The sequence below is a fragment of the Cenococcum geophilum genome, assembly GCF_001692895.1.
Source record: "Cenococcum geophilum 1.58 unplaced genomic scaffold K441scaffold_16, whole genome shotgun sequence".
Lineage (NCBI taxonomy): Eukaryota > Fungi > Ascomycota > Dothideomycetes > Gloniales > Gloniaceae > Cenococcum > Cenococcum geophilum.
This window is the reverse complement of record NW_027137574.1, coordinates 2,566,006-2,585,621: the sequence shown is the minus strand read 5'-3', so window position 1 is coordinate 2,585,621 and position 19,616 is coordinate 2,566,006. Positions and strand designations below refer to the sequence as shown.

General features: G+C 48.0%; 6 protein-coding genes across 6 annotated transcripts; 2 read left to right on the top strand and 4 right to left on the bottom strand.

The window, feature by feature from the left end:
* Positions 1–30: 30 nt before the first annotated feature.
* On the bottom strand, positions 31–3,975 carry K441DRAFT_75136 (uncharacterized protein). The gene is made up of 6 exons (XM_067654428.1): positions 3,618–3,975; positions 2,834–3,556; positions 1,849–2,722; positions 1,610–1,796; positions 859–1,512; positions 31–807 (listed from the first exon to the last, which is right to left on the bottom strand). The coding sequence occupies exons 1-6, from the start codon at positions 3,868–3,870 to the stop codon at positions 325–327; spliced, it is 3,174 nt and encodes a 1,057-aa protein (XP_067505314.1). The 5' UTR covers positions 3,871–3,975; the 3' UTR covers positions 31–324.
* An 867-nt stretch (positions 3,976–4,842) lies between these two features.
* K441DRAFT_676688 (HAD-like protein) lies at positions 4,843–5,745 on the top strand (the record flags this gene model as incomplete). The annotated part of the gene is made up of 2 exons (XM_067650985.1): positions 4,843–4,851; positions 5,017–5,745. 2 exons carry the CDS (start codon positions 4,843–4,845, stop codon positions 5,743–5,745), a joined length of 738 nt encoding a protein of 245 aa, XP_067505313.1.
* Positions 5,746–6,133: 388 nt separating this feature from the next.
* K441DRAFT_658553 (uncharacterized protein) lies at positions 6,134–7,634 on the bottom strand. The gene has a single exon (XM_067648367.1). It carries the CDS (start codon positions 7,500–7,502, stop codon positions 6,591–6,593), a length of 912 nt encoding a protein of 303 aa, XP_067505312.1. The 5' UTR covers positions 7,503–7,634; the 3' UTR covers positions 6,134–6,590.
* A 133-nt stretch (positions 7,635–7,767) lies between these two features.
* Positions 7,768–9,206, bottom strand: K441DRAFT_75097 (uncharacterized protein). The gene is made up of 3 exons (XM_067654426.1): positions 9,010–9,206; positions 8,554–8,909; positions 7,768–8,473 (listed from the first exon to the last, which is right to left on the bottom strand). The coding sequence occupies exons 2-3, from the start codon at positions 8,873–8,875 to the stop codon at positions 7,866–7,868; spliced, it is 930 nt and encodes a 309-aa protein (XP_067505311.1). The 5' UTR covers positions 8,876–8,909; positions 9,010–9,206; the 3' UTR covers positions 7,768–7,865.
* A 285-nt stretch (positions 9,207–9,491) lies between these two features.
* On the bottom strand, positions 9,492–11,642 carry K441DRAFT_555013 (WD40 repeat-like protein; the record flags this gene model as incomplete). The annotated part of the gene is made up of 3 exons (XM_067643256.1): positions 9,492–9,711; positions 9,767–10,928; positions 10,997–11,642. Coding segments are annotated over 3 exons (2,028 nt in total), but the record flags the coding sequence as incomplete, so codon positions are not given.
* A 1,053-nt stretch (positions 11,643–12,695) lies between these two features.
* K441DRAFT_75152 (P-loop containing nucleoside triphosphate hydrolase protein) lies at positions 12,696–17,608 on the top strand. The gene is made up of 10 exons (XM_067654429.1): positions 12,696–12,727; positions 12,777–12,866; positions 12,978–13,172; positions 13,235–13,267; positions 13,329–13,415; positions 13,819–14,255; positions 14,303–14,661; positions 14,710–16,772; positions 16,825–16,918; positions 16,969–17,608. The coding sequence occupies exons 2-10, from the start codon at positions 12,860–12,862 to the stop codon at positions 17,522–17,524; spliced, it is 3,831 nt and encodes a 1,276-aa protein (XP_067505309.1). The 5' UTR covers positions 12,696–12,727; positions 12,777–12,859; the 3' UTR covers positions 17,525–17,608.
* The last annotated feature ends 2,008 nt before the right edge of the window (positions 17,609–19,616 follow it).

Here is a 19,616-nt window from a genome sequence, read left to right as displayed (position 1 = left end):
GGATGAGTAGGAGGACTGGCGTGGAGGTGTTGTTGGGTAAAAGGATGTCGTCTGATACGACTGCTGTTGTTTTGGTGGCCTGATTGTTTGTGTTTGTAATAGGTGTTAGGAGTGTGGAAGCTAGTAAAGTTGTTCAAGAAAATTCTTGTGTCGAAAGTCTTTGTTTCGGAGGGGATCAGCCAGATCAATTTGTGTGGTGTGTATCGTATTCGTAGTTTAGAACAATTATTAGGATTTTGGTTAAGTTGAATCTCCTCTTGATGATATTTCCTGTTACTTCACTCCCAAGATGTGCCGCTTCAAGGTCTTGTAAGGAGTCTCTACTCAGTCATCCATCGTTATCCCCAGCCCACCCACACCCTTCTTATGTACCTTCATAGAAGCCCGTCTCTCCATAGTCTCGGAGTAACTCGGCGGCGGCGTCTCCTCTGACCACCTCTTCTTCAGCCTACTCTTCGTGTATCTCGAGGCGCCTGAAACCACCGACGACGCTCCCGGTGAATACGACACCGCGCCATCTTCCTTATGCGACATCTTGAGTCGATGCTGTGACAGGATAAACAGCGGGATGGGCTTGTTCGGCCAGTCCTCCTCATCCCTGAGTTCCCAGTGGTGCAGCGGATCCTTACCGACGCTGCGTACCATGGACTGGTGCACCTCGTGGATCTTCTTAAACATGCCCGCTTCCCATTCAACGAGCAGGCGCGTGCGTGCAAAAGGCTCAATGACTTTGAGGCGGCCGGAGGGCAGGACGAATTTTTCACCGCGCGGGACTCGACTGAAACTCCAACGGGGCAGTTGTTTGTGCTGGATTTGTGAGTTTGGGCTGTATTGGTTTGAGCTGGCAAGGGACCATACCTTTTCGTTCCCGGTGTATCGTAGCTCTAGTCCTTTAGGCATCGGGGCATCTTCGTTGATTACTAGAGCTGTTTCTAGAACTGGATATCCCAGGTGGCCCGTATTCAGATCTTTGGTTTGGCAGCATGCGGCATACTTGTAATCTGTCTGTAAGCATCTCCCTGAAATGACGGCCATGGTACATTTGGTTTCCGAATCGGCTAGAAACCCTGTCCAACTATGAGAATTTTGCCGCAATTTGACTCTGAATCTTTGGTGGTCCTCGGGCATCCACAAAGCTCTCACTGTACCGTCTTGGTCAATGCTAGAATGCCGTAAGCCCTCTAGACACCACGAGACTAGTTGCGCTAGATCTCTGCGCCATTCACGGTGATTCTTGTACAGATCCCGAAAGGCACGTGGATCCTTGCTTTGAATGGCTTCGTCGAAAGCTTTTTCGCAGGGGAATGGTTCTTTATTGGTTTTGCACGCTTCAAGCCAGTTGCGCATGGTGGTGGAGTTAAGGATAGATTTGAGGCGCCGACGTCGCGCATTGTGGCTGCAGAATGATACTTCTAGTCCGAGCCAGTGTTCGAGAATAGCTGGATTGCGGTTGCCATCGTGGTGTTTCCATGCATCGCAAACTGCGTCCTTGTGAGTGATGCCGGATCGTCTCTGAAAGGCATGTTAGATTAAAATCGTGTTTCATAACAGCGATGACATAGCTATCTCAGAAAGAAACCTAAGAGAGGTGAACTCATTCCCGGCTTACTTTGTAAGTTTTTGTCCCGCCCAACGCCATGCCATAAGCTCCAACCGACATAGACATAGATTCTTGTACGACCTCTCTAGATTCTGCACGAGTCCCGAGATCCTCAAGCATATTTGCAGATCGAAGTTGCTGGATCACTCTTTGCGATCTGTTTCCGCAAGCTCCGTTTTCTTTCAGCTGTGATGTCCTTAAGATAGGTTAGTAACGGAATCGAAATTCAGAATAAGCGTGATACTCACTTTTTTTCTATCTCAGTTGCAGCCCCAATTAATAATTTCATTCCTTGTCGGAGGGCAACAGGCTGCTTAGTTTCTTTCTCGCCAATAGCAACCCAATGACAAAACACTTCATTCTCTTCTAGCTTAGGAGTGACCGCCTCCACAGGCCAGGATAAAATTGAGCCAGGCCCAGCATCGTATTTGAGAATAGTGTTAGAGCCTTTGGTCTTTTTGGTTGCCCACACAGGCCCCCAGATATCCGAAAATTCTTCAATGGTAGTTGAAAGATACAACGGTGCATTATCCTCCCACAAGAGCTGACTCTGCAATACCCAGACTTTGTGAGAGCTCAAGAATCCATCCAGACATCGTAGTGATCTCCGACGAAGCATAATGCCTTCACTACCATCGGTAACATAGGTCCATGCGGTGGTAATTTTTGCGAGATCGAGGTCTTCCCTGAGAAATTGGTGGTCAAATCGCTCGATATGAGCGCCGCAGTATGAAATTATGCCAATATCGAGAATCAGACAAGCTTTACGCCATCTTCCAGCAACTCCGGTCCCCTTTGGCAGGCCAAGTCTATCCAGCAAATTATCGCATTGACTGGTGATACCCTCCAAAAGGGTTCCAACTTGAGCTGGATACCGCGACTTTGGTTTTTCTACAATGGAAGCAACCTCCTTGAGGGTATTTTCGAAAGAGTCATGAAGTCGAGATATTTCATCAATTTCGACGTGGACAAGCTCTGCTACATTTGGACGGAGACGATTGACGCTAAGAAGATTGATAGAAGAATTACAATATTGGGCGCTCATCATCCTTTGAATATTAGACTTTATTTGAATCATTAAATTTCGACATTCCAAAACATTAAAAGCCCAGTAGGCAAGATCTAAATAAGTCAGTCAAATATATTCAAATGAGACTTAGTGAATCAAGATCATGTTAACTGGCGTGGGTTGGGGCACTTGAAGGGATCTCAAGAAGATATTTATTAACGCACCTGAATTATTCTTAACAGATCGAATGGTATCTTGAGACGATTTTACATATTGAGAAGATTCCGGGCTAGATTTACAAAACTTCATAATAACATCATCGTAATCGGGGAATTCGGGATTTGAGGCATGTTCTCCATGTCCATGAAAACCGAATTTCAAATTGTATTCTTTTCCATGAGGGTACGCCTGCCGCATTTCACTCTTCATAAGAAATAAACCGGAACTACCAGCAACATTGGCTTCTAGCTCTTCAAGTTGCTTGTAGTACTTTTGAGGGTTGATAAGCCGTTCATCGCGGTTTATCTCGGGAGGCAGGTTATCCAGAGAAGCTGTTGATAAATCTGTAGCAAAATCCGAGTTCTCATCTTCAAAACCTTCATCTTGATCAAACACGGATACAGTATCATCGGAATCATCATCAATACTGACCGTCTTCTTTATCTCAGCTGACTTCTTGCATGGCGTAACAGGAAGTGGCGAAGGTGGTGGGCGTTGCACAGCCGATAAAGGCGTAGTGGTGATAGAAGTCCTCTGCAACGCTCCAGTGGAAGATGATCCAGCAGCTTGTGCATATGTGAGAGGACCATCACTATCTTGTCTCTTGAGAGTGATAGCTGGGGATGATTTTGTGTGGGGCTGTAGGACAGGATCATAATGTCGCGAGTCTCGTCGCCTGGGTGGTCTTCTGTTTCTCAAATCCTTCAAATCATCCTCATCCGCAGGATCTACTGTGTGGAGTTCATATTAGACATTTATTGACTATGATCTACCAGGGTAGCGACTTACGTAGCTCCGGCTTCGGGCTTCTGGCGCCAGGCGACCTCTGCTCACTGGGACCATTGAACAACCTCGGAGATGGGGCGCTTGAGCGTCTCAACTCATGCTGAGTCTTCGGGGTCAGATCTCTGGCCTTTTCTTTCTTACCACGTGGTGTGGATAGTGATGCAGCTTTCACATCCTCCCTCCCGCGGCTCAAGGCTCGCCCGGGGTCCAGGTGCACCAGGGTCTTATTCCGCCTGGTTGGACCGCCGGAGGACATATCGCAAGTGTCAGGCAATATAGACCCCTGCCGCGATTGGGCTCACGCGTGATATGCCAGCAAATGCCTGCATATGAAAGGGTGAACGAAAAAATAGTGTTGGACGCTTTGACGCTTGCTGGTTTGCTTAGGGCGGGCAGCGTCGGTGAGTGTGCGACAGCGAGATGCGTCAGTAGGCTGCATGCTTGCCGAGCGCCTTTTATGCAGGTTGTTAATCGTGCACAGCCCCAATGCTGAAGCCATCGAGAGGGTCCAACGAGCGGTCTGCAAAGAAATTGATATGCGCTACCAGTGGTGGGTTGCTCCGCGTCTCAATTGAGTAATGGCAGACTGGAGACAGAGACGAACAATTCATGAAAGAAAATCTCGAGTATACAGCTGTATGCATGTCTCATTACAAGCCTGCGGCATACATCTAAGATAACTACTCTAAGCAGTCAAATCCCACGAAACAGTTGTTACATGTGACTATTGTGAAACCCGAGGGGAAACGGACAGAAGGGTGGGAAAGGAAAGATTTACAGAGGGTTATCCAAGCGGTATGTCAGTAGGAAAAAGCACCAAGACATTGGCTTTAGTGATTTCTAGAGCCTCGAGTCAAGACGCTAGATTGTCAACGGCGCTTCTTCAAAGCCGAACTTAGTCCACTACCACCGCCGTCTTATGCAGGTGTGGGGGAAGCGCGGGACAGAATGTCCACTCCACGCATCTGTCTGTGCTACCTCCGTACAAATGGAAGTATATAATCCTCATCTCCTAAGCTACCTTTTCTCCCTAACTATTCAGTCCCCTCTTCGTTTTACCTCTTTCTTATACCGCTCAATTGAGGCTTGTGGCCCTTGTAAAATCCTCCTAGCTTAAACCCCGCTGTCGTCATCGTAGAGTGTTGAGCTGTTTACTCGCAATTATAAACACATTCACACATCCTCTTTACCACTGCCCCTCTTCAAATAACCAATTACCACGATTTAAATGGCCAAGGTAAGGCCTTCGATCTATTCTTCTCCTCTACTTCCCAGAATCCAACTTACAGAGACTAAATGAGTCGTGAACCCCACTACTTCACTATCCTTCCAATCAGCTTCCTTCTTCTACCAATACTCCCTCGCACACATTGCAACAAATTGCTAATACGACATCTCATAGATAAAGTGGATCCTCTTCGACTGTGACAATACGCTCGTGCTCTCCGAAGAGCTCGCCTTCGAAGCCTGCGCCGAGCTCGCCAACGAGATCCTCGAGAAGAAAGGCATTTCAGACCGCTACACAGGCCCCAGCCTCCTCAAAGACTTCGTTGGGCAAAACTTCCGCGGGATGATGCTGTCCCTCACCAAAAAATACAACTTCACACTGACAGATGAGGAGTTCGACAGCTACGTCGACCGCGAGCTAGGCAAGGTGATCGAGACGCTGGAGAAGAAGGCCCGGCCATGCGACGGCGTCATCCCCGAGCTCGAGAAGCTGCACGAGAGCAAGAAGTACCAGATGGCCGTCGTCAGCTCGTCGGCCCTCAGCCGTGTGCAGGCGTCCATCCGCAAGGTCGGCATGGACAAGTACTTCGACCCCAACCAGGTGTTCAGCGCGGCGACCAGCCTGCCCAAGCCTACCAGCAAGCCCGACCCGGCGATCTACCTGCACGCGTGCAAGGTGCTTGGCACGGAGCCGGCGGCGTGCGTGGCGGTTGAGGACAGCAGGAGTGGGGCGACGGCGGCCAAGAATGCGAAGATCCCGCTGATCGGCTATGTGGGCCCGTACGAGGGCGAAGAGCAGGACCAGATGGCGAAGATGCTGAAGGAGGAGTGCGGCGCCATTGTCGTGATGCGCCACTGGAGCGAGTTTGAGGAGTGCTTGAAGAAGGTCGAGGAGGCCTCTTGATTGGATGGCACGCTGTGACAGTACATGCTGCATCATCTGGCGCTTTGTGGGACTCAGCATAGAGCTTAGAGCTTAGATCTTAGAGTAGATAAAACTCGATCTCATGACATCTTTATGCGGTCATGGATGATGAATAGACAAAAGTGTTTCCGCTACGATTTTACATCTGCTCTACGTGACGCCGTGAGATATCCGACGAGACAGGAATAATTTCCAAAGAATCAACTTAGATAAACCAGCATATTTCACACACCATTTTGCTGAAGAATTGAGGATGCTCCAAGCCGGTAGGAGTCATGTAACGTGACACACGGGGTTTTGTTCGGTCCCTGAGTTTTGCTCGATTTGAACATCAATATGCGACAAAATGCTAATTTGGTAGTGAAAAGGGGGGCGGTCTACTAGCGCGAGAAAAACCCAGGAACCGAGCAAAACCCCGTGTGTCACGTTGAACAGTCCCGATTCTGAATGTCACCCGGTCTCAAAAACCCCAACCACAGGACCATTGTGAAAATTATTGCCAATAAAGCAAAGCATCAGCATCGACATTAACTCCCCACTCCCCCACTCTCCCCGCGCACGCCACGCCCCGTACCCCAGAGCGCACCGTTACAAATCGCAACCCAGAATCCCACAACTCACGACTCGCCGTGCCAAAAAGTTGCCAACGTGACCAACGCCGCCCGCCCCACCGCCGTGCGCCACACCCGCTCCAGGAGACCAGCCCCCCAGTCAATCTCTGCTAAAGCAAAAAACTCAACCCACGATAGCTAGTGACTGTGAAGTTCCAATGGCTCCAAGCGGGCAGTCGTCCACGCTATTACCCCCAGCATCTCGCACCCGGCTCACCGACTCGCCTGCTCTGCCCTTCGCTCCTCCGCATCGTCATCACTCGGCGCCGTGACCGTGATACCGGGAAGCAGCATCAACAGCGGCGATGGCGGCGTTGGCGGCGTGAGCGTCGCATTGTCGCTCGCGTGACCAGGACTAGACTCCGAGCCAGCGAGGTAGCCGGACATCGTGCTGCTCTGCACGCTGACGGAGCGCAGCTTCTTTACCAAGATCCCGTTGGAGAGGTAGAGTGGGCCCTCTTCATCGTCGTCATCGTCACCGCTGCTGCGCGACTTGCGCTTCATCCCTGGCTGTGCGATTGTGATGTCTTGCAGCTGCTCGTGCAGGCCGTGGTCGTCGCGGTTCTCGGAGATGCCGTTGCTGGCGTCGATGAAGGTGAAGTGCAGGTTCGTAAGTGTGTCTTTGCTCTCGACTTCAGACCAGTCGGCTTCATCGTCAGCATCGCTGCCCGCGGGCTCGGTGCCGCTTGGGTGTTGGATTGCTGTGAATTTTTCGGGCTTGTTGGCGAGCGCGGGGAGGGTCTCTGTGGAGCTGGAGGATACGAGGTCATGCGGGACGCGCTTATTGATTGAGATAGAGATGGCGCGGAGCGTCTCTTCATTCTCGTTGATTTCATTGGAAGGACTGCGAATTGGGGACCTGGAGGTACCTTTGAAGGAGCGAATGAAGGACTTGATTGCTGATGAAGACGACGTCTCGCTGAGCGGATTAGCTGAGTCTCCTTCTGAATCCGATGGAGAGTCTATATCAGCGGTTGGGGTGCTCATGCGGGGTTTATGCTGATCATTAATGTTGAAAGGACGAAAACTTCCTGGAGGCATGGTGATTTGGTCTTTGTCTTTGCCTTTGCCTTTGGGCGCATCGGTCTTTTTAGTATCACGGAATGTTGTGAAGCTTGGTCTCATAACTGATCTCTTAGATAAATTTGCGACGTTCCCATTGCTCTTATCATCCACAGTCTTTTCTTTAGGAGACTGATTTTCGGAGGACCTCTGATCTGTTGTCTCCAAAGGCCGACAAGGTATTCCTGGAGGAAGCGGGTTACTAACGCTTAGAGGTGTCATGTATGTCATTGATTTCTGTAAACGTCCCCGAGCTATGGTCGTAGGTGGTAGTGGTGGAGATCGAGGGAAATTTGCGAAGCCAAACTTTCGAAGGACATCTATAAACACGGGCAAACCTGTCAGTATCGATAATATGGTCTAAGTTTATGAGAGGATTCCAGTGGTCATAAGTTGGTAAAGTCACGGAATACAGCAATTAATCCTTTAGAACATACCTTTACTACGGTAGAAGAATTTGAATGTCGCGTAGTCAGGCTCGTCGAAGGAAGTGTAGGTGATGACCTGAACTGATTTGCGGCCAATGCTGTAGCCTTTATCAAGGCCCATTGTGTGAGTTACTTTATTGGCGTCCGCCATGTCCACATCGGCACCCTCATCCTCCCTATAAGACGGATTAAAATCTCTGTCATCATATTCATATCCAACCTTTATCCGCCGAAGGATGATCCTGATCACACCCACTTTTGCCTCCTCTTCATCTCCATCTTCTTTTGTTCCAAGGGAATTCATGGCGTTGATGATGGCATCTTCATCTTCCTTATTGGCTTCCTCTTCCTTGACGTCCCCGGACAGCAGCAATTTGTCAAACATTGACTCGATACCAACATCCTTGAACACCCATTTGTGCATCATAATTGTACCATCGTCGGCTCTAGACCATCGAGAAGTAAGCCAGACCTTGCCATCTGGTTCCGAGAAATTGCGGTGCCTTGGGTCAAGGTAAATAATAACTCGGCGTTCGTATTTAGTACGACCATCAATGTGAATAGTTGCAAGGAGATGGAATCTTGGCGCTCTTCGGACTGGTGATTCTGATCGTTGGTTAGTGGATGCTGGAGCCAGCTCACATACGAGGGAAAATTCATTAAAAGAATAAGGCAGAGTAACTTACTGTGATTGTAATCCCTAGAGTCCCACTCATCCGACTCGCTCATATAGTCATCACCCGACGGGGAAGGACTGCGATTTCGGTGGCGGTGGCGATAGCGACTGGGACGTGTTATTCTTCGAGGACGCGATTCAGGAGATTCGTGACAGCCCTCTTCAAAGAAGCTGATATCCGGTGTCAAGGATATCTTGAACGATACATCTGTTTCGGATTGCACGTAGGCAGAGCAAAAGTTACGCCTAGTCATCGACTTGACGCCATATTCATCTAGCTCAACCCCTTCCTGCGTCGTAACTTTGATGGTGACTCCTTTGTACTCTGGCATTTCGTAACCCGGCTATTGGGAAGGTCTGAGGTGTCTAAAAAGTTTTTGCTCTGTCAGTGAGTCGGAAGGAAGATGGTGATAGTTGCTCGATCCGGTAGTTTCGCTCTGAAATCGAAGGAGAGTATGAAACGCACCAAAAATCCCCGCGATAAACTTAGCGTGACAGTCTTAGCTCTAGATTGCTGTCCGCCCAAGGTGGAAAGAGGTTAGAGCTAAGACCATAGAAGGAAGGCCGGAGTTGAGTGGTAGGAGAGCTAACAAGCCTTAGACGAAATCGCCAGTGAATCAACGAACTGCTCTTTATTCAAGTTCCGCAAATCAGACATGAGACGAAATCGCCAGTGAATCAACGAACTGCTCTTTATTCAAGTTCCGCAAATCAGACATGAGACGAAATCGCCAGTGAATCAACGAACTGCTCTTTATTCAAGTTCCGCAAATCAGACATGGAAATGGTAGAATCGGCTCACAAACCCGAAAATTTGCCAGACGATTTTTGAAACTGCGAAAGTTTTGGCAGCTTACAAATGAAATATAGTATACAAACCGCAACGCTAAAGCCCGCCATGCGGCATCCGTCTCAACGCCGCGAATATCATGGGTATATTTCAATGCGTCAAGCTCCAATCCCAATCTCATAACCAAGCAACACCTCCGTTGAACTACCCTCCCATCCTCTATTTCCACCAGTAGAAATCATAAAGGTGCAAGTCGGATCAATATAAAGCTGCGAAATGACGCCCGTGCGATGACCAGGAACAATGAGATAAGGAACTGCTGAATGTTTTCCTTCTTGTTCTTTCAGATCATAGAGACGGAGAATGTCATAAGATGCGCTAAAAACCATGAGTGAGTAATTAATTTGAAATTTGTGGAGAGCGATTAACTTACCACACCAAATGCCTTGCGTTAGGCATGGCTCGCACAGCACTAACAGAACCACTAACGCCTGGAAACTTGAACGTTCGTCTTGGTTCCCTAAGACCTTTGTGGAGACTATATTCGTCCACTGTTCCGTTTCTCCGCCCGGCGTAGATAAAATTCCCATCGGGTGACCAGCACGCATTCATGCACCATGGTGGGGTAGATCGTGATGGGACAATTCGAGCAATTGGATTTGACTGCCGTCGATCCCATATTCTTAATGTTCCATCAATAGAAGCATCAACAAAAGTAGTATCCGATGAAGGAGGTTGATCGGCTTGAGTAGAAGCACCATTGGCGCTGCCAGCGATCGTAGACGTCTCCTCGGAGTGCGGAAGTCCGTTCAATGTACCTGTAGTCTGGGAATCTGTTTCTCCATTCATAACAGGCTCGGTCTGAACGGAAGGTAATTCATTGCTTGGACCTGGTTCGGGTTCAAGCTCAAGTGGCTGTACCGGACCTCCTACATCCATCATATCTCCCTGGGCATCTTCATCTTCTTGCTGTTGTATTCCGTTTGCGATAGCCCTAGAAAACTCATCATCCTCATCATCGGCGAATCCAGGAACTGCAGATGCTCCGCCAGATGGGTCCTTGTCATCTCCAAAGAGAGAGTCCTTGTCGCCAAACAGGGAGTCTTCAGGCGAACCTTGTGCATCTTCGTTACCATTCTCTTCTGGACGAGATAGACTTCCTCTAGCCGATGCAGAAACACCGTTAGGTAAAACACCATTTGTTAAAGGCTTGGCAGCATTGTTTGAAGAGAAAGTACCATTCGAGATAATGGCCGGGCCACTGTCTATCGGAACCGGCAGACTCGACAGTGGACGCTGTTCAATCGCGGATATTTGACCACCGCTACTTTCAAAACGGCGTTTGACCTGTCCAGTGTTGAGATCCCAATCATTGATTGTCTTATCCCAGCTGCCCGAAAGTACAGACTTCTCATCTTGGGCCAATGTCAGGACGGAGACAGCCGAGGTATGCTTGCGAAGGCAAGCTATCCGTTTCCCTTCTTCGTGCCGAACAGGCTGTAGATTTATGCCACCAGAGTCCAGTCCAGATAAGAGCCAGAGGCCTTGGTGATGTACAGCAAGGGAATATACAGGAGACAAGTTTACCGGTTCGTCTGCTGCATTTCGGTCTGCAAAGCATAAATTAGTACATCCCACAAACTCTTGAAGTCAGCTACCGTACCTGACCCTTCCTCGTTCTCCCAGTAACTCAACAAAACTCCCGCTTTGGTAACGCTGTCAACGAACGGGTGCCGTTGCGCAACCGTAAGAGCTAGCTTCCCATTTGCCGTGTCCACCCAATTAAATTTTCTTATATAACCATCCGCTCCACCACTGAAAACCCATCGCATATCTGGAGTCGCTGTTATAGCGTTGATTGAGGTACTATGAGGCGCGGCAATCGTAGGCACAATATCGTAAACAGGTGCGGTAAGTGCTTCAGGGCGTACGCTGGGTCGGAATGGTAGCCCGGTGGCTGAGGATACAGATGCAGCTCGTGGTGAGGGAGATGTCAACAAGACTGTGGGATTCGGGTAGAGTTCACTGCCCTCACCAGTTCCTGGCTGTCTGGGAGTCCCAGGAACACCATTTGGAAGAGAAATATGGCCAGAATTTGAAGGTCTACTTCTGTGTTGGGAGTGTGAGGGTGAATCAGTATCCTCCTGCTCGTCCTCGTCGTCATTATCTCCCTCATCCTCATCATTATCATTGTCTCCTTCAGCATCGATGTCTCCATCAGCATCCGCATCTACATCTCCTTCGGCGTCGGCATCTGCATCGACATCATCGGCATCTTCCATTGCCTCGTCAACATCGTTCTCGGAACTCGTCCCGGGTGAGCCTTTTAATGTATTAGTGATTGACTAGCTGCGTAGAGTATGGATGCAAACCGGCTCCATTATCGTCATCATATTCGAAGCTCACCATCTTGCTAGGCGTTGTCCATCAATTCGGAGCTTAGCGCGGAGGTGTAGACGCGGAGGAGCCCGTTCGCGCTAACGGAGATAAAAAATAGTTTACAAGATTCAATGAAAGACTATAGATAGTTTCCGAGCAGCCAGGTATGGTGAAGAGGAACTTGCAATATCAGTATGAATGAAAACTTGTGTATGTACCTTTCTCTCTCCGTCGAAATTGTTAGAGGTCGCGCGTGGGTATTTCGCCAAGACCGCTGACGGCGGGGACTGAGTGGGCCGGGGTCTGCTCTAGGCAAACTTCTTTGGACATGTTCAGCCTCAACATCATCTCTTTCCACATCTACAGGCGTGGATTAGAGTGTTATCCGTAACATACAACGTCTTACTCCCGAAAAATGAGAGATTCGGGGAGAGAAGCTAGATTTCAATTCATGAAGTTCTCCATGCGGTGGAACCTGCAGTTTCGAGTGAACCCCCAGCAAGCCAGCATGAACAAACAGATTGAGACACGTAGAAACATGGTCCCACAAAGCTCAGGAGTCCTGGAACTTGATTCATGCAGAACAGGTCTAAGTTAAAGAGGTTTTCTGTAGTTGCTATCCTCTGTTCCTTACTCTCGACACATCCCGCCAATGCAGCTCCGTCTAGAGCTTCGATTGTCTCATATTATGTCTTCGTCCCTTGCCGTATGCCATAGATTCCCTTTATGTTCTTCTTTCCTATCATGGAACGTGCGTAGGTTGATTGAGCTGTCGTGCCTTCCCAGTCATTGCGGAGTTTGCTCGCAATCGTCTTCAAAGTGCTTGGACTTCCCTAATTCCTCCAGCGTTATATATTTGTCTCCTTGACCCGAAACTTTTCAGACTCTATTTTCTTAGTCAATACAGCGTCTAGAATGATTCCTGGTTCTCAGATTGGCTTTCGCTTTATTGCTCACCGAACGTGAATAGTCCCTTCCACATCCATCATTTCATTCACTCAAAAAGTTGAATCAGGTGATCCATCTCAAATGTAAACAATCTTTCCAAAGCTAAAACTCTCGAGGCCTTTCACCACTCATATCTTTCTGCTTCCATCTGACAGGAAGCTCAACGTTTTAGAAGTCTTCCTTAGAAGACTCATCGCTGATGTACGGTACGTTCGGTTGAGCTGTCTTTTCCTCCTCCAGCATCGCACTAATTGGTCATAACCGGTGAACACCTTGCTCGTTTCTCCCCCTCCTCCTCAGCTAAGATTCTTAAACAGCCATGNCTCGTCCAAATCCGCAGTTTATTCATTACTTCCCGCCCCCGCCTATCGGCTCAGCACCGCAGGCGAGCCACGATGCAACAGACTCATCGATAGTGACTGGAGAGCCGTCTCGATCGATCCACGAGGACGGATACGGCCAGTTTCTACCAACTATGAATGGGATTTATCCGAATGTGCAAAGCTGGCAAGGTACGGTTGGCTAGAGAATAGCCGCATATGATTCTTTGAATGCTGACATTGGTTTTTCACAGCAAACGTACTATCTCCAAGCCCAGTCACCACAGGTGAGAATGCTCCTCACTTCGACCGTTGGGGTTTCCTTCTGTACTAATGACTTTTCTCCAGAACCTCAATCCGTGGATTTGTCAACAAACATGTTTTCAAATTTAATTGAAGTTGGGCAGTCGAAAGATGCTAGAGAGCTAGATGAAGGTGAGTTGACACATTGATCAGATGATTTCCTTTAAGCATTTGCGTGCTTCACGGTGATTGGTGAGACTTGTCATGGTTATTCAGCACAGTGTCATGTCACTGGGCGCTTGAACAGATCCATCGCCGACATCAGTTGAGTTCAGTGTGAAGATCTTACCCGGTGGGCTCAATAATCGATTGCCAAATGGCGGTCAATGTGATAAGATCAGCTTTCCAAACATTCAGAAGGACCATTTGAGCTGCTTTGTTGTCTCCTAGCTTAGATTTCATCAAACCCAGCCTTTGCCATTTCCTCCAGAGTTTCCACACTCTATGTTCTCTAACAGATCACGAATGCAAAATAACCACATCGCAGTCCACGAGTTGGACTATGAACGGAAGGCTAATAACATTGAATGCACAGAAATGAATGAGCATATCAGCGAACGCTTCTCCATCCACCACACCACTCAGAGTTACGAGCCTCCTCTTATCCCTTTCACGTCTCCTCCGCCTCAACAAGCTAGATTTAGCACCCAGATTCGTCAATACTTTGAGACCCCCAGTCAGCCCTTGACTGGTGGAGCCTGGTTAGCACGATCGGAGGTCCCGACCTCCGCCGAAATACTTGATATCCCTGACGAGGGCCAGAATATCATCAGCGAAAACGGAGATACTCCACTACAAGTCAACAAGATCTTAGGTCCGTATAGCTCGACGGAGGAGTATCTGAGCTCTCAATACAATCTTTTGAGAGAAGACACGATCAAACCGTTGAGAGAGGCAGTGGGTCAAATCAGAGCAGACCCTTTTAATTTGCCGGAATCCGGATATGGTAATGGAGTCGGTATATATGAACAGGTAAGCATGCTACGATTCCAAAGCAGCCATCCACTAACATCTGCAAGGTCCATATCAGCTCAGTAATATTTTCACCTCGAGGGCTGGCAATCCGCGTGGCGTTCTCACTCAGGAGAGTAGGGAAGATGATCCGTTGGGATCAGTCGAAAAGATTAGTCGCCGGGTCTCTAGTTGCTTTGACTCCCGAGACCGACAATTTTCGAACGAAATGTATACTCGCGACAGTGGCGGCGAGACCATTGGCCGCATTAGAACAGAATCCCCCAGAGGTTGACTTATTCTTTGCCAGACCTGAAGAGATTGAGATCGACCCATCTGTATCATGGATGATGGTTGAGGAACGAACTGGATTTTACGAAGCCAGTCGCCACACTATGTTGGCATTGCAAAAGTTGATGAGAGAGCCGTAAGTATGCGATGTTTTCTGAATAAGAAGATATCTAACCATCAATAGATTCCCGTTATCAGAACACCTTGTTCAAGTCCAACAGAATGTCAAAGCACCACAATACGTCATGAATAAGCCTCATACGAATCTTAGTTCCATCGTGGCTATCGAGGATGCCTCCTCATTTGAGAATGTGAACATTCTTGAAGACTGGCCAGATACGACTACTACGGGGCTTGACAAATCTCAGTCCACTGCACTGAAACGAGTTCTTACGAAGCGTCTTGCAATAATCCAAGGACCTCCAGGCACCGGAAAAACCCATGTGTCTGTCGTGGCTTCGAAGGCGTTGCTCAGCAATATGACAATGGGGGATCCCCCCGTCATTGTCACATGTCAGACAAACCATGCACTAGATCAGTTACTTAGGCATGTTGCTCAATTCGAGCCCAATTTTGTCCGACTCGGAGGCAGGTCTAAGGACCAAGACGTCATTCAGAAAAGAACACTATTTGAAGTTCGGCAGGCCACATCCAAGCCGCCCGTTGGCGGTGGTCTTCGAGGCACTGCTATGAAGCGCCTGAAAGAAATCACGAAGACCTTACAACTGCTTCTGTCACCACTTGAAGCTAACAAAGGCCCACTAGATCACATATTGTTGCATAAGCTAGGTCTGATTACACAGGCTCAAGCGGATTCTCTGGAGACTGGAGCTGCTAGCATGNTGGGAGTTCAGAAAGATTCTCTAGGCATTCACATGGAACTATGGATGGGTAAATCCCTCATCCCTGTACCGCGCACCGTCAGCCCAGAGGACTTCGGCTTTGAATTTGAGGAAGCCGACCTTGAATTTGAGCAGTTGAAGGAGCTTGAGGCTGAGACATTTGCCAAGGATGACGACGACATCGAGGCTTTGAAAGGACCCGTTACTCTTCTCGGAGACAATTACACTGGAAAGCTAGTTGACCTAGTAAAAGATGGTAAAGTTTGTCAACTCCTTGAAGAGCAAGACCTCTACAAAATCCATTATAGGATGAGAGGCCCGATCTATCGCTACCTCCAACGTCGGGCAAAAGAGATTATTCTTGTGGAATTCCGTCAGCAGGCACGAAGATATGAGCTGTACGTTCTACAGCGCCGTGTTGATATGTGGGAGCAAGACAGCGCCCTCCTCAAGCAACAAAAGGTCATTGGTATGACGACAACCGGTTTAAGCAAATACCGTGCATTAGTTGCCAGTCTTAACCCGAAAGTGGTCCTCGTCGAGGAAGCAGCGGAGACACTTGAAGCGCCTATTATCGCGGCATGCATGCCTTCCCTAGAGCATCTCATCCTCGTCGGTGACCACAAGCAACTTCGCCCTCACTGTCAAGTCAAAGAACACGAGGGGGAGCCGTTCAATTTCAACATGTCTCTTTTCGAGAGAATGGTCAATAACGAAGTCGAATTCGATAGCTTGAGACGACAGCGTCGCATGATCCCTGAAATTCGTCGTATCCTCAAGCCAATCTATGGAGATCATATTTCAGATCATCCTGTCGTCAAAGATCCTAAAAACCGTCCTCCAGTTGAAGGGATGGGTGGTTGTAATTCCTTCTTCTTCACACACCAATGGCCAGAGACGCAAGATTCGAACATGTCATCATGCAATCTCCAAGAAGTCGAAATGATCGTTGGCTTCCTCGATTATCTCGTATACAACGGTATCAATATTGACGACATCACTATCTTGACCTTTTATAACGGCCAAAGGAAAGCCATCCTTCGAGCACTTCGCCAACACCCAAATCTGAAGAGTCACAGCTTCTTCAAAGTAGTCACCGTTGACTCCTACCAGGGAGAAGAAAATGAGATTGTCCTTTTATCACTTGTCCGCAGCAATGACAAATTCAAGATCGGTTTCCTCAATGTTGACAATCGTGTTTGCGTTGCATTGTCTCGGGCTAAGAGAGGCTTTTACGTTTTCGGCAATGGCGAGCTCCTATGCCAAGAAAGCCTAACCTGGGTCGGTGTCGTCGAAACGTTTTATGACAAGCGGGGAAGCACGCCAAAGACAGGGCCCGCGAAGCGTCTCGGCTTCCGTCTTCCTCTACAATGTAAGAAACACGGACGGATGACTTTCATTGAAGGTAAGCGTAATTCGCCATTGTTATATGAACTTGAGTAATGACTTCGCTTTAGAACCGGATGATTGGGCTATGATCAATGGTGGCTGTGAGAGAAAGTGCCGCAGCAACCTTCCGTGCGGACACATATGCATGTTACGATGCCACCCGTGAGTTATCCTCGCCCCTTGTGAATTCATTTCACTGATTAAAATTTAAGGTTCCCACACTCGGCAATCAATTGCACTCAAAGATGTCAAACCACACTCGACTGCGGGCATCTGTGCTCAGCTGTTTGCTGCGACCCCCATCGTTGCACCATCTGCGACAAAAACGATACTGGAGTCAGGGCTGTTATGAAGACTGTTGCAAGGCAGCAAATAACAGTACCAAGGCTAACCATATCCTCCGGTTCCTCTGGCTCAGAAGCAGTGGACTGGCAAAATTTCGCGAATGGTGGAGTTCAAGTCCACGACACTGCTAACCGCCAGCTTGCTATCACCCTACAATCAACTACCTTACAGGAAGCTACTATACAAGCTCGGAATAAACTAGACGATGAAGCTTTGTGGAGCTTATTCGGAGTTCATACTACCGCTTCCGTGGTGCCTGCTTCCACTACTCCTACCAAGGTATCAGTCACTCAAGCCAACAACAACTTACTAATTGATATCTCGGATGATCCGCCACCTGAGTCAAGGTGGAGGTGGAAAGAGACCTTTACTCCGCTCCACCATAAGCCCAAGCCTATTTCTGAGGGCAGCTTACTCGATTAACTATAAGCCATATCCACGTCAAAACACATAAAAACTTCCTCGATACTCGTAGAAAGATAATACTACTCTAGCCTGAACAAGCGAATATAGGAAATTAATGGATGACTTTGCCATGTGATTGGTATGATGCTGGCGCTGCGTGACTGGCTTCACCGCTGTATAGAAACTTTATTGCCTAACCGCTTTTTTCAACTTAAGTACTGTACAGTTGCCTGTTCCTGGAATCCAACTTCTATATATCAATATCAAAGAATATATGCAAGAAACCATGCAACAGGGCGGAGAACGAAGTAAGATTAAACAGCAAGCATGCCTAATCGAACTGGGCTCGAGTTGGCAGCGATTCTAGGTTTGCTACGTGGTCTAACATATTACTATCTAGGATATCCTTTCGCCATTCGGCCCATTCCTATGCCACTCCTTGATTCTATCCATAAATAGGCGGCCTACAATAATACAGAATGCTTCGACAGATCCCCCGTGGCCACTTCTTCTGGAAATTGAATTATATGTTATCCGACATCTTAAAGGTTTATGGCATACCCTGGGTCAGCAATATTCCATCTTTCTATGTGACTTTCAAACACATCCACCGTTGCCGTCGAATTTCTTCTTCTGCTTAATTATTGCATTCCCAGTCTTTCAGAATTTGCGCTTAACTCAAATCATCGTTCAGAGCACCTCATCTATGCTGCACCTTATGTGCCTTATGCTGTTATGGAGACAAATAATATGAGAGTGAGATGATGAATGATTACTAACATACGCCCTGGGTCAGTCCGGCGTAGTCGGATTTATCACGTCATGTCCTGGTATCCCTTTGTTGCATCTGCCGTTTTGGGAGATATTGTCTACACTACTATTTATGTATGGGGAGGCTTTAGGAAAGGACATTTGCTAAGTAGCCAGTGGTGTTACAAGGAGTGCGAAACCGCTTGGAGGCTTCCTCAGCCACCTTTGGGTCTTGCTTCAATTGGCTCACAAAATAGTCATATTCGGAGACCCAAGGAATTTCCTGTACCGCACTCACTATCTTAAGCAATTAAAGATCCTCCCTGAGTGGCCGGCTTCGGTCTCCAAGATTACCAAAACAGGAGTGGCATTTCTTATATATTGCTCATGCACTCGGATAGGCTTTACCAGAGCTTTATCAAGTCATTAATCACTGAAATTGTGGGTTCTCATACATCCTTTGTTCTAGACTGCTTCTTCAGACTCATTGTTTCCGATATGCATGGCGGTCTGGCACCTTACCGATTAGTTTGCCTTGAGACAAATGAGATAAAGAATTCCATCCTCTTCTGTTGGCCCTACCGCATTGCCAAAAGCTTTTAGTGTTCCTCATATTATTTGACGTATGGCATCATTTCTAAACACATGGCGCGAAATTTCTGGAGATACCGTGAGAGAGATCAACCACAGAACCAATTCCACTACACTAAACTTCTAATTATGGCTTAAGAAATGCTACTGGAGAAACTGCCAGGAAAACCAAGGCTCTGGATTTGGATTCTAGCTAGAGTCTTTCAAAGTATTAACTGCAAAGAACCGGACCATATGGGACAAACTCTGCCCGCGCTGTCTCCACGAAGTAATCGTCGAGATGTACGGAGAGTCGCCAGCTGGAGGTGTCAGAATTAGGGGGAGAACTCACGTGTAACAAGTAATGCAAGAGTCTTGGTAGAAATGGGCATCAAGGGCTCCGTTTTCATGCCAGTGGGTGGAACTCCTCATGAATCTCTAGAAGATTCTGATTCTGATGAGTAGCTGGATATTCAAGAATTTTTTGCTTGGTCACACTTTGCCTTGGTTTATTCTAAGGACTTCTCGGATTTTCCGGGATTCTCTCTAGCGCCCCAACTGGTGCTACACCTAGTGTGGGACTACTAAGTGGAATTAGTCGGTGTTGACTATCATCGTTAGCTTACTCATGGTGACGAGTGTCACTTGTCTAAGGTACCGATTACCGTCATCAGCATCAGAAGACAATCAGTGGCAATGACATGATAGCGCTGTCCTTCACTAGAACCAGGCAATTATTACCGGGGTGATTTAAAGATAAGGATGAGGATATTGCTCATGAGCCACTCCA